The 13,427-nt window shown below is 41.5% G+C and overlaps 1 protein-coding gene across 1 annotated transcript; it reads right to left on the reverse strand.

The window, feature by feature from the left end:
- Positions 1–9,534: 9,534 nt before the first annotated feature.
- Positions 9,535–9,981, reverse strand: LOC141608009 (uncharacterized). Its single transcript, XM_074427360.1, has one exon. It carries the CDS (start codon positions 9,979–9,981, stop codon positions 9,535–9,537), a length of 447 nt encoding a protein of 148 aa, XP_074283461.1.
- Positions 9,982–13,427: the final 3,446 nt, after the last annotated feature.

Below are 13,427 nucleotides of genomic sequence, written 5' to 3' on the forward strand. Positions count from 1 at the left end.
AGTGTCATAGAAAGCGAATTGGCACCCTTATACTATGATCCCTACTCCAATTTGGTGGTCAACCACATGCTCAAAACCCAAGGATACTTCCCTGGAATGCCTTTGAACCCTACCCGAAGAAATACCTTCGCACCATATAAGGAAGGAAACTCAAAGAAGATACCACTTGGACTAGGGTACAAACCCACTAAAGAAGAGGTTCTTGAGATGCTTGCTCAAGTTCAAAACCGTAAGCATGTAGGAGTCCAAATGCGACCCTATCTCCCTACCCTAAAAGGGTACTTTGTCGAAGAAGGAAGTCTAGAACTCTTTCACGGATTTCCCGAGCATTGGCATCATCTCGAAAGGAAGCTACCCGGAATCGAGATCTTTCACGATTGCTACTTCATCCCTCCAGAAACGGTTCCTACCGCCAAAACCCGTCAAGCACCTTGCTTAGACGAACAAGCTGTTAGCCTATTATTTGGAGAAGATCGATTTGTTAGGGCCGCACAGGATGCGATCATTACCATGATACTTCAAGACGATCATTTCAACCCCACCGCGTTAATCACAGAAACCAACGCAAGTCAGCAGAAAGGATGGAGAAAATCAATCAAGTGGACCAACAATCAAGGAAGACTCTTCAAGCTCACCACTGGAGAAGGAGAGATGTTCAAAGGAGAACCAGAAGACGATGAGTTCGAGTCGGAGTCGGAGTCAGAGTCGGAGTCTAGAGAAGTCATTAGAGAGTCTCCTCCTGTCGTCATCCCAACTCTCTTTGTTTCTTCTAGCTTAGCCTCGAGTAGTCACAGTAGTTCGGGAAATGTCCCAACCACTGTCCCTTTGCCGCCACTGACCATGGATCAGTTGGCTTCTTTGTTCCAACTTTACTCAAATTTTAATATGAATAAATCAGGTTCTGCTTACTCTTTGTGTTATCTTGAGTGCAATTCTGTTTACCATGATACTGAGGATGACCAAGACCCAGACTCGATCGAAATACCTCCCTACGTAGCCAAAGAAATACTACAGGAAGGGGAAGGGGGACCAGTAATAGAGGACACTGAACCCATCAATGTAGGAACCGAACTAGAACCCCAAGAACTTAGGATAGGGACTACCTTGAGCTCTACCGAAAGGGCCGATTTCATAGATCTCCTAAACGAGTTCAAAGATGTTTTCGCTTGGTCCTACAAAGACATGCCAGGGATCAACAGGGATATCGCCGAACATAGAATCCCGATTAAGCCAGGTTTCAAACCTGTAAAACAGAAGCTTCGATGAATGAGGACAGAATGGGCTCTCAAGATTAAGGAAGAAGTTGACAAGCAATTCAAAGCCGCGTTCATCAAAGTTTCCGAGTATTCTGACTGGGTAGCCAACATAGTTCCCGTACCCAAAAAGGATGGGAGAATCCGTGTTTGTGTTGATTTTAGGGACTTAAACAAAGCAAGCCCCAAAGATGACTTCCCTCTACCACACATCGATATATTGGTGGACAATACTGCAGACCACGCATTACTATCTTTCATGGATGGGTATGCGGATTATAACCAAATTAAGATGGCCATAGAAGACATGCATAAGACCGCCTTTGTCACTAAATGGGGAACCTATTGCTATACGGTCATGCCATTTGGATTGATCAACGCCGGAGCTACATATCAACGCACCGCAACTACACTCTTACATGACATGATGCACAAAGAAGTTTAGGTATACGTAGACGACATGATTGTCAAATCCAAGGAAAGAGAAGGGCATATTGCGAACCTTCGCAAGTTCTTCGCAAGGCTACGAAAGTACAACATGAGGCTCAATCCTCAGAAATGCACATTCGGAGTAACATCTGGCAAACTCCTGGGATACATCGTTAGCCAACGAGGTATAGAAATAGACCCTTCCAAGATCAAGGCTCTGATCGAAATGCCACAACCTCAAACAGAAAAAGAAGTTAAAGGATTCCTGGGAAAAGTGCAGTACATAAGTCGATTCATATCGAAACTCACCATAATTTGTGAGCCTATCTTCAAGAAGCTCAAGAAAACGGACCACACCATGTGGGATGATGATTGTCAGAAGGCATTTGACCGAATCAAAGAGATATTGGCTAAACCACCAGTGCTCATGCCACCTCAACGAGATCAACCTCTTGGTTTATATCTCACAGTAACCGAAACAGCCATGCTAGCTCAAACTGTAGGAAGTGAAGAAAGGGCTATCTACTACTTTAGCAAGAAGTTCTTAGAGTACGAGTGCAAGTACTCACAACTCAAAAAGACATGCCTCACTCTTGTGTGGGCAACGAAGAAGCTACGCCATTACATGCTTAGCTACTCCGTCAAAATATACTCCAAAATGGATCCAGTCAAATACCTCTTCGAGAAACCCGTCCTCAACGGACGCCTAGCAAGATGGACTCTGATGCTCTCAGAATTTGACCTCAAATATGTACCTCTGAAAGTAATAAAAGGTCGCGCCGTCGCCGAATTCTTCGCAGAAAATCCCATCAATGACGCACAAACAATAGATACTTGGTCATTTCCAGACGAGGATATACTCCAAACCGATGTAGACTCCTGGGACCTTTACTTTGATGGAGCGTCAAACTTAAGAGGATTTGGAATAGGCGTGTTGCTCATTTCTCCTGAAGGTGAGCATACACCAATTGCTGTCAAACTCGACTTCGAGGTGACGAATAACGCTGTAGAATACGAAGCTTGTCTAATTGGACTACAGGCGGCCGTGAGCTTAGGCATTAAAAATCTCCGAGTACATGGGGATTCATCACTGATCATCAATCAAGTTACAGGATCTTGGAAAATTCAAAGCGAAAGCCTAGCACCATACCAAGCTAGAATAGACCAAGTTGCCCAATTCTTTGATCACGTGACATATCTACACTTACCTCGGGAAGAAAATCAATTTGCAGATGCTCTTGCAAAACTTGCATCTTTGATTAATATGCCAGATCACATGGTGGAAATGCCTTTGTGCATCGAACGACGGTCAGAGCCGGCTTATGTCCACCAAATCACCGATGAAGAGGAAATCGCACAGGAACCCTGGTTCCAAGCAATCCTGAATTTTAAGCTCAATGGTACCTATCCGCCGGATATGGACAAGAGGGGACAACGTACGATGCGCCTACTAGCTTCCCAATACGTTCTCATGCAAGGAGAATTATACAAAAGAACACCTCTTGGTGTAATCCTGCGTTGCCTTGATCATTCACAGGCACGAAAGGTGATGGAAGAAGTCCACGATGGAGAATGCGGTCCTCACATGAGTGGGCCCATGATGGCAAAGAAAATCACACGTTTGGGATATTATTAGACCACAATGGAATCCGATTGCATCAAATACGTAAGACATTGCCACAATTGCCAAATCTTAGGGAATGTACAACATGTCCCTCCTTCATTACTCTATAGGATGACATCTCCTTGGCCATTTTCTGGTTGGGGAATTGACATAATCGGGAAGATAACTCCAGGTAGGAACAGGGGTCACTTGTTTCATCCTAGTGGCAATCGATTATTTCACCAAATGGGTAGAAGCGGCTTCCTACACTAGTCTCACGGCTAAAAATGTAGCAAAGTTCATACAAAACAACATCATCTGTCGATACGGTTGCCCACATGAGATCATTAGCGATAATGGATCACATTTCCAAGCTGAGACTGAGCAATTGCTAGCCAAATACAAGATTAGGCATCACCACTCTTCGCCCTATAGACCACAGACTAACGATGCGGTAGAGGCGGCAAACAAGAATGTTGTCACGATTCTCAAGAAAATGATTGACAACTATCGAGATTGGCCAAGCAAGATACCCTTTGCTTTGTGGGGGTATCGTACATCTGTTAGGACGCCCACTGGGGCTACTCCATTCTATTTGACCTACGGCATGGAAGCCGTACAACCAGTCGAGTTAGAGATACCATCCTTGCGTATCCTACTCAAAAGTCAAATCCCAGAAGCCGATTGAAAGAGGGATAGATATGAAGAACTCATCCTCCTGGATGAACGTAGGCTACGCGCCTTGCATAATGTCCAAACATATCAAGCACGTATCAAACGAGCTTTCAACAAAAGGGTTAGGCCAAGAAACATCAAGGAAGGAGATTTAGTACTTAAATCGGTTAGAGCTCTTCTACCTGTCGACCCACGGGGAAAATTCAAACCTAATTGGGCCGGACCATTTCTAGTCAAATCCATACTTCCAGGGGGTGCGGTTAGAATCACAGACCTAGACGGGAATGAGTTCTCCAACCCGACAAACCTTGACCAACTAAAACGGTTCTATGCCTAGAATAGGAACAAAAACGCGCCTCGCGTAACCCCACGTGTCGCTCTTGTGGCACTAAATAAACGGCCCCTGGCCAAGCTGAAATAAGCTAATGTCACCGTGCTCTTGCATTTTGACAAATTCGTCATCCTCATATCATCAAATAAACTAAATTTGCACCTTCAGAGTAAGCAAAAAAGCTCATGCTTATTTTCTAAGTTCATTACAAGCTCTTGCTTAGAACAATTATTCTTTTACATTTACTCGAACTACGCACAAGGGTTTGATTTCATTTTCTAAATGAATACGTAGGCAATCCTTCACAGGATACAACCCATTAGATTTAAAATGTAAATAGAAGGACATTTGCATTGCATTTGGAATTCGACAAGAATAATAAATAGAAATTCACAACGGTTTCATAACCATTTAGCCTTTTTTATTTCATTCAAATTCTAATAGTAATAATACGCTACATAATAAAAATAGAATAGGCTAGGATTCTAAAAACCCCACCTTTTTATTACAACAATAATTAATAATAATAACAAATAATAAATAAAGACTTGGGCTATTCCTCCATCTTCCATTTGCCCTTATCATTCTTGTCATATTTCTTGTCACGACCTCGAGCCGGACGCTCTTGCGCCACTTCGGACCTAATCACCAAAGGTCTTTCTCGAGGCCTAGACTTTCCATTCTTGCCAATCACCATCTCTACGACAGGAGAGGTCTTTGGTTTCTTCGAAGGATGAACGACTCGAAACCCGGCTTCTTCCTCTCCCTCAGTCAAATGCTTTTCTTTCTCCTTCTCTACCTCGCGCGCCTTATAGTCAACGGGCTCGCGCTTCCTCAATCTCTCGCGCTCTTCCGGAGTAGTAGCTTTCCTCCATCGCAGATAAGAATCCGACACCCACAAGGCATTTGCAGAAGAGTTCAAGAACCACACATTTCTTTGAGCCCATTTAATGGCCCACTCCCTTCGGCTCTCTGTAGTAAGCGCCACAGCAGTCTGCGGGACGGTGTCAAGCTTCGGGATTGTCTGTTTTAGTCCCACCTGTCTCATCAGCCTCTCTGGGAAAATGCACACCATAAACTCCAAGCCAGGAATGCGCACGGACCGAGTAGGATCCAAAGAAGACACTCCAGTGACAGATTTGAGATGCCACCACGGCACAATCCACCTAATCAAGGGACCATAATCGCTCTTCGGTTTGTTCTCCCAATAATTGCAGACTCGGGTGAAGTCCACCATGTAAAGCCTAGTCCTCATTGAAATGGAACGAGCGTGATAGGAAGGAACATGAACTGGGGGCTCGATCAATCGGAGCCGTTCCATAAGCCAAACCTACCAAAAGCGGGTATTAGACATCAAAAAAAAAAAAAAAAAAGACGAAAAAAAAAGAAAAAAAAAACGAAAAAAAAACGAAACGAAAAAAAGAAGACGAAAAAAAAAAAAGATAAAAAAAACGAAACGAAAAAAAAGAAGACGAAAAAAAGAAAGAAAGAAAAAAAAACGAATAAAAAACGAAACGAAAAAAAGAAGACGAAAAAAAAAGAGAAAGAAAAAGAAAAGAAAGAAATGTCTTTTACCTGCAGAATGACGGGACTTCCCAAATACGGTAGGTCACGATTGGCTTTCCTATTATCCAAGCCCAAAAGGATCTCTCCTAAGCATAAACAAGCTGGGCTCCTGCGCAACTCCATTTGCTCAACAAGGCCCAGAAGACGGGGATCACCCCTCAAGTCTTCATCAACATGCCCTTGGAAGACATATGCATGCAACAAGCAAAAACCAAATGCCCTCCGCCTAGCAACATAAGAAACGGTGGGGTCCGCCCTGTTAATGAAACGATCTATGAAGTCCAACATTCGCACTCCTTTCGAAGTCACTAGACGGCCCACCTCAAGTCTAGTCAATCCAAGCAAGTCTCTAAATTTGATCTTGTACCCTTGCGAAGTAGAAGGAATGGCGGGCAAGTGTTCAGGGTCCCACCCACCAATAGCGGCAACTTCTTCAGGAAATGGGCAAATATCGCCTCCAGGAAACGCAAAAACATGGTAATTCGGGTCCCAATAACCAAGACAAGCATCCAAGAACGGTTTAACAACCTTGATGAGTTTTAAACTTAACAATGATCCAAGATTATAGGCGCCCATATCATATTTCTCCATGTTCGAAAATTCGTTGGTCCATTCGTTCAAGCGAATCTCCAAAGTATTCATGATGAAGAGTTTATTTTGAGAATTTTATTTTATAAGACGAAGAAGAGACGGAAGATTTGTGTGAATAAAAAGATCCATCGACGTTTCTATTTATACTAATTTCTGTTTCCAAAAATCTGCCAGAACAGAAACGCCTGGGAACAGGCGCAGCACATGCTGCGCCTCTTTAAAGGGACGCAGCTCATGCTGCGCCTCTTCCTCAGCTTGACTTCTGTGATTTTCCGCGTTGGATCTTTCCTAAATTCCATGACGAATAATTTCCTATTCCTACGGGTTATTATTTTGGTAAATACGCGAAAATTACCATGTTTCAGGTTTCCTAATTCCACGAGCACGCATTTCGAGACGACGTCGACATTTTCGTCATTTTACCACACTTGTACATTTTCATTTTGGGAAATAATTCTCATGTTAATATCATTTTTCATTTTAGGAAATAATTTTCATTTTTATTACTTCATCTTAGGAAATAATTCTCATGTCGATTTACATTTATTTCATTTCTTTTTTAATCATCTCACTTCTAACTTATAGATTTCTATTTTTTCTTTTTTTTTTAGGGGGTAACCCTCCCTACCGTCCGGTCATTTTCCGGCAGATTTTTTGCATTTTTTTGCATTCTTTTGAGTCACTCATTTTGCGCTAATTAAGGCCATATGTATGTACAAATGTATGTTTTGCGTGATTTGTATGTAAATTTCGTCGGCATGACCGCGTAAACCGTCATCTACCAAACTTGTTCAAAGCTAACCTGCAGGTACAAGCAACGCAACCCAGCAGCAAAGGCACTCAGGCCATCTTATATACAACCAAAAAAGGGGAAATGTACAAACTGGGGGCTCGCGCCCCAAACAAAGTCCAGAATGTTCAAAATGAATGTCAAAATGTACAAATGTGCAAAATACGGCCAACAAACAAACAAAAACTGCATAAAACTACTGCTGGTCGCCCTCCAGCTCCGCAACTCTTGCCACAAGAGCGGCAATCTCGGCATCTCGAACCTCGAGCTCCCTCAACAAGCGAGCTGTCTCCTCCCGAGACTGGGTCAACTCTCGCTCCAGCTTGCGGTCACCCTGTAAACAACAAAATTGGCTCATGTCAATCGTTTCAAGAAAATTGGAAAATCAAAATTCAAAAATGAAACAGGCACGAGGTTCATACCTGACGGCCTCGACTGCCGATAAGCGCCTCGACGGCAGTAGCTCGCAGCCGGTTGGCCACCCTCCATAACGCCACGAACCGAGACGGCGCAACCTGCATTTTAAAAAAGAAGTTCTCAATAATCAAATAAGCTCGATCAAATGTGTTCTTACACAAAAAGTTGTGCAAAAATTAGAGGTTTACCCTCCGGATCAGATGCTGCCAGTCGTCCAGGCCAGCATCCGTCACAGCCACGTCAAAGTCACGCAGCTCGGAGAGCGTCGTCCTCCCGGTCGCGTCAGTGTACTCGAGGGTCTCGGGGTACTCTGGGGGCTCGATGCCCGCCGCCTCAACCTCCTGCAAAACCAAATGTTTCTCATTAATCGATGATCTTTCATCATAGTTCTAAAAAAAATCAAGTAAAGAGAAGAGTAAAAATGCTCACCACTACCGGCCAGTACGCCAGCCTCCCGTAGAGGAACGCCGAGTAGTCCTCGCCAGGAAGAAGGAGGGCGTCACCACTAGCGCCAGCCAAGTCCGCCTCCCTCTCTCGCCTCGAGAGGCTCCCGATCATCGTCCTAGGAGGGTCGATGGGAACCGTCAACACGTCCTGAGAGCACTGACGAGCCAAGCGCTCGCCCAAGTACCACACAGGACCCATCGACGTCCTCAACAGCAGTCGGCTCGAGCTCCTAGGTCGAAGGACCTCAGCCACAAAAGGAGGCGTGTCAGCGTACTTCGCCCAAGGCCTGGGCACCCACTGGGACAAGATAAACAAAGGAATCATTCTTATGATCAATTTAAAAGCAATACAGAAGCAAATGAACATGAGATGCTTACGCTGTCTAGCTGAAGAGCGTTCACGTCCCGCCGGTAGACACCGTGAGAAGAACGCTTGCTCTTCGTCCTGCACATCACCCAATCCCTCACCACGGGATAGGTCTTCTCCAGCGGCTCCGTCCTCTTGGGCGCGAGGCCCGGGAAGTAGGAGTACACCCACGCCTGCGAAGCAAGATAGTTAATAGCGATCTTTCGTAATTTGATAAGGAAAGGAATTGACTTTGGTCTAAATGAAGGTTCATACCTCCAGCAGTAGTCCAGGTCCGACAGCGCCAGGAGAAGTCCCCTTCTCCATCAACTCCGGACGAACCATGGCCCTCATGAAGCGGATGAGGACCGCAAAACCAGCAGTGACCCAGTCCCAACGCCCTAGGGAGCTCAGGTCAGAAAGGAAGGGAAGAAGCTTCGTCGACAGCCTCTCGCCCTTGTCTCCGAGGTAAATCGAAGATAGAAACCACCAGAGATGGAGTAGATAATTCAGGCCTCAAGCAACTTATCAACTTTCTTCCTTACCACCTCCTTCAATTTCTCATTAAACTTCTCATAGGTTAGGCGGAAGAAGTGAATCCATCCTCAAGTGTGATGCGGTGCATGCATACTCGGGAATTGATTCCCGTGAGAACATCAAGGCTATACCCAATGGTTTTCTTGTTTTCATTAAGGACTTTAAAAAGTTTTTCATTTTGAGATGTCATTAGGTCCGCATTGAAGATCACGGGGAAGGAGTTTGCCTCATCAACATAGGCATACTCAAGGGAGGGGCGTAAAGGTTTAAGATATACCTTTGGAGGGTTCTTACCCTCAACTTCACCGATGATCGGTGGTAGAGCTTCATAGTCTTCCTCCAAATTCTCTCCCGAGCATTTATCCTTAGAATCTTCAATAGCCTCTTCTAACATGTCTATGGAGTAGACACTCTAAAACATAGGCTGTGACATGGCTCCGGTCAAAGAAAATTCAACAACATTCCCTCCTACTTTGAAGGTGAGTTTTCCTTCCTTGACGCTAACATCTCCGGTTGCCAAGAATGGCCATCCAAGTATGATAGGCGTTTGTTAATCTTCCGGGATGTCAAGCACTACAAAATCCGCCGGGATGTAGAAGTTGCCCACCTTAACCGGCACATCTTCAATGACACCCATCGGTCTTTGTACCAACCTATCGGCTAGTTGTAAGGTCATGGAGGTAGGAATCATGTCATGCAACCCAACATTCCTCGCAATAGGAAGAGGAAGTATGCTAACACTAGCACCAAGATTAAAAAGTGCCTTCTTAATGCTCACATTGCCCACCATGCAAGGAATAGAAAAACTACTCGGATCTTGTAGTTTCTTCTGCATGGGATTGAGTAAGACCGCACTACGTTGCCCCCTAAGAGCCACTAGACCATCTCCTCCAATGCTTCTCTTCTTTGTCGACACATCCTTCAATAATTTTGTGTAGAGCGGTATTTGTGTCACTACCTTGGTGAAAGGTAGTAAAACTTCGAGTTTCTTCAACATATCCAAGAATTTGGAGAACTTCCTCTCCTATATCATTACTCTACTTATATTAGGAAATGGAATTGGAGGGTTGTTGGCCTTTTCGGGGGTTGAGGCTGGCTTGGTGTTAACCACTTCATTTATTTCTTTCCCTTTTCCTAGGCCTCCTTCAACCAGTCTTTCTTAGTCTCTTTCAGCCCTATCTCCTCCAAAACAAAGTTCTCATCATCTTCAATATAGTCACTCACCATCCCCTTCTTATTGTTGTCAACTCTACTTGTTGGTGAGAGAGGTGGACTCTCCGCACCATCTCTCATCAAATCTCTCTTTCTCTTTGGTTCATAGTCCTTGTAAGGGTCCTCCAAATCTTTCCCACTCCTCAAGGTCACCACATGAGCTTGTTGGTGTGGTGGTGGTCCATCCCTAGGATGAGAACCTTGAAGAGGCAATGAGTGTGGAGATCCTTGTGAAGAAGAGGGGCTTTAGTTGGCCATATATGAGTCAAATATCCTTTGATGTGCTTAGACATTTGAAAGCTCGGTCTTCAAACTTTTGAATTGTTGGTCTACTTGAGCCTCTCTTCTCTCGGCCTTGGCATCCATTTCCCTTAACAATTTCTCAAGAGAGGAGGTAGGGTTGGGTGGTTCTATATATTGTTGTTGATTTTGTGGAGGTGGGTAAGAATTTTGTTGTTGTTGATACCCTTGTTGGTATCCTTGTTATTGGTTGAATGGTTGTTGAGATGGTTGGTTTTGTTGATACCCTTGTTTTTGGTATGGAGGGTTTTGGTGTTGATTGTGGTAGTTGTCTCTTTGATGAGGTGGGATGTAGTTTGTATTGTCATGTTGTCTTTGACTCCGGTAGTTGGAGCCTTGGCCTTGGTTTTGATTGTATTGCTTAGAATGATCGGGCTTTGGTGGAGGCATGTATTGTGGTTTTTGATACTTGGGGTCCAATGGTTGCCCTGCATAGGAAAGTTTCCGGTCTTGGTTTGGGAAGGCACGGTAGAAGGTCTCATGGCGTTAGTAAGAGACCCTCGGTGCACCTTGTCCTCGAAGAGCAAAGCACTCTTATTGGTCATCTTGTGGAATAGATGAACAATCAATGGTGTGCCCCACACCGCCACAATTGTCACAATGCATTTGAGGAGGATAGTGCCTAGGAGGAGACCTAGGTTCTTGGACGTAATAGTGTTGAAGTATGTGTCCTTAACAATAGTGCGATCACATGATTTAAAATCATAATTAAAATCTCATATTAAGAATACGAAAGGGATGATAAATTAAATAGTCAACTGATCAACATTAATCGGTAACGATTGACTTGCTAGAGTTTGACGTTACTGTCGTAGGACGGTGGTGGTCAGTTGATCCCTTAAGGTCACACCTAAAGGATAATGCCCTTATCAGTAAAGTTAATTAGTTGTATTTTGATACAAATTAATTAATTCCTTAAATAAGAACAATTTATATTTATGAGAGGAAGTATGTATCTTATTGTAATGTGATTAAATAAGATTTAATTTAGTGAATCACCTATTTACTAAATGAATAGGCGAAACTTCAACTTTTCCCGCCTAAAACATATTTTCTAAAATAGTGCTTGGTATTTTTAGCATATACTATTGATATAGATATGATAGGTTATAAATGGACATAATCTTTTGTATTTAAATATTTATAACATTCAATATTTCACATTATGCACAAATTTATCTCCGATCTTTCTATGATACAAAAAATCCGTTTTTTTAAAGAACTTTATGATAAAAATTCATTTGACTTTTTATGATAAAAAGTTGCTGCTAAAAAATATGTTATTAGTAAATATTTGTTAAAAATTCATGGGCTTTTTATGATAAAAAATTACGGCTAAAAAATATGTTATTAGTAATATTTGTAAATTAACATCATTAATTTCTCGATAAAAAAACAAAAAAAAGCTTTCAGAAAAATACTCATTTCATTACTTCTTACGATTTAATTTTTTTTTCTCTAATCAAAATTAATGAGTAGCTAGAAACATGAAAAATAAATGAAAAGTCCATAAATACCGTGCATACATTGCACGAGGTCTATACTAGTTAATATATTAATTTACTAAATAATGTTGAGGTTTTATAAATATTTCGAGGTAGAGGTAATTAGTTATTTACATTTACAAGAGGTTGTAAATTTAACTAACTAACTATTATGGGACCCATTATATGTTGATATAATGGTAAAATATTACTCAATAAGTTGAGTGAATATATGTTTATTAATTTGTCACATAATTGTTGTATGATCAAATTTATATTTAATTATGTAAGATAATTAAACATAAGACTTATAAGCATTTGAGGGACAAATATTATAAGACAAAAATTGACCCGAATAACACAAGTGTACCGTCCAAATAAGATGGATGCTTAAGTTTTATAGCTTTGTCATTTAGTTGTTGGAAAGATTCTCCAACATCTTATGACACAACTTTAATCTAGCTAAGCCTACTACCTACATATTAAAAGGCTATTGCATGCGATTTTTGGAGAAGACAAATATGCTCTATAAGAGCATATTTGGACGGTACAATGATGATAAGGAGAGAATAATTGTTCTTCTTATTTTTACTCCAATATACATGCAATAACCTCCCTCTCTCTCATACTTATTAATCTTTCTCTAAAACTTGAGAAGATTCAATCCAAATTGTTCATAAATACTACTAATATTATTAATGTAATATATGAGTATTAGTAGTCATTTTTAAGGTAAACTACTAAATAAATATCGAGCAAATATTATTTAGTAGTGATAAGGGCTAATCTTGGGTGCATCTCTTGAGGAGGGTTTCTACATTTGAGACCAAGGTTGGAGGATCATCCATTACATTTAATCTCAAGAACAAATAAGGAAGGTGACCTTATTTGTGCCCTAAATTTCGAGCCATATAACAATGTAAGGGACATTATTGTTTTTCTCATTTAATCACTTATTTTGTTATGCATGCACTAGATCTAATGAACACACATTAATATGTTACTTAGTTCACCATTAGAAGAGTCTAATAAGAGGTATATGAACCTAACAATTGGCATCAGAGCTTTGGTGTTGCATGCATAATCGGTTTGGTTTTTCCGATTTAAATGTAACTTAATTAAAACTAGAAATTTTGTGATTTATGAGGATAAAGCCACGAAATTTTTTGCATGTTATAAATTCTGGTTCTAAAATATTTTTAAGTCTTATTGATGATTTATGGGTGATTATTGCTTATTTTAATGATTTTTAGTGAAATAATTACATTTTATTTAGTAAAATGAACTTTTATTTACTAAAAATAGTTAAACTTCACTAATGGTCGTGATTTTTTAGTATGACCTCACATGCATGTTTTATGTATTGTATAAAAAATTTCGTATTAATGTGATTAATATTGCAGGATTTATGATTTTTATGTGATAAAAATGGTATAAAAGGAGGTTA

This window comes from Silene latifolia, chromosome 10, assembly GCF_048544455.1.
Source record: "Silene latifolia isolate original U9 population chromosome 10, ASM4854445v1, whole genome shotgun sequence".
In the NCBI taxonomy this organism is placed as follows: Eukaryota; Viridiplantae; Streptophyta; class Magnoliopsida; order Caryophyllales; family Caryophyllaceae; genus Silene; species Silene latifolia.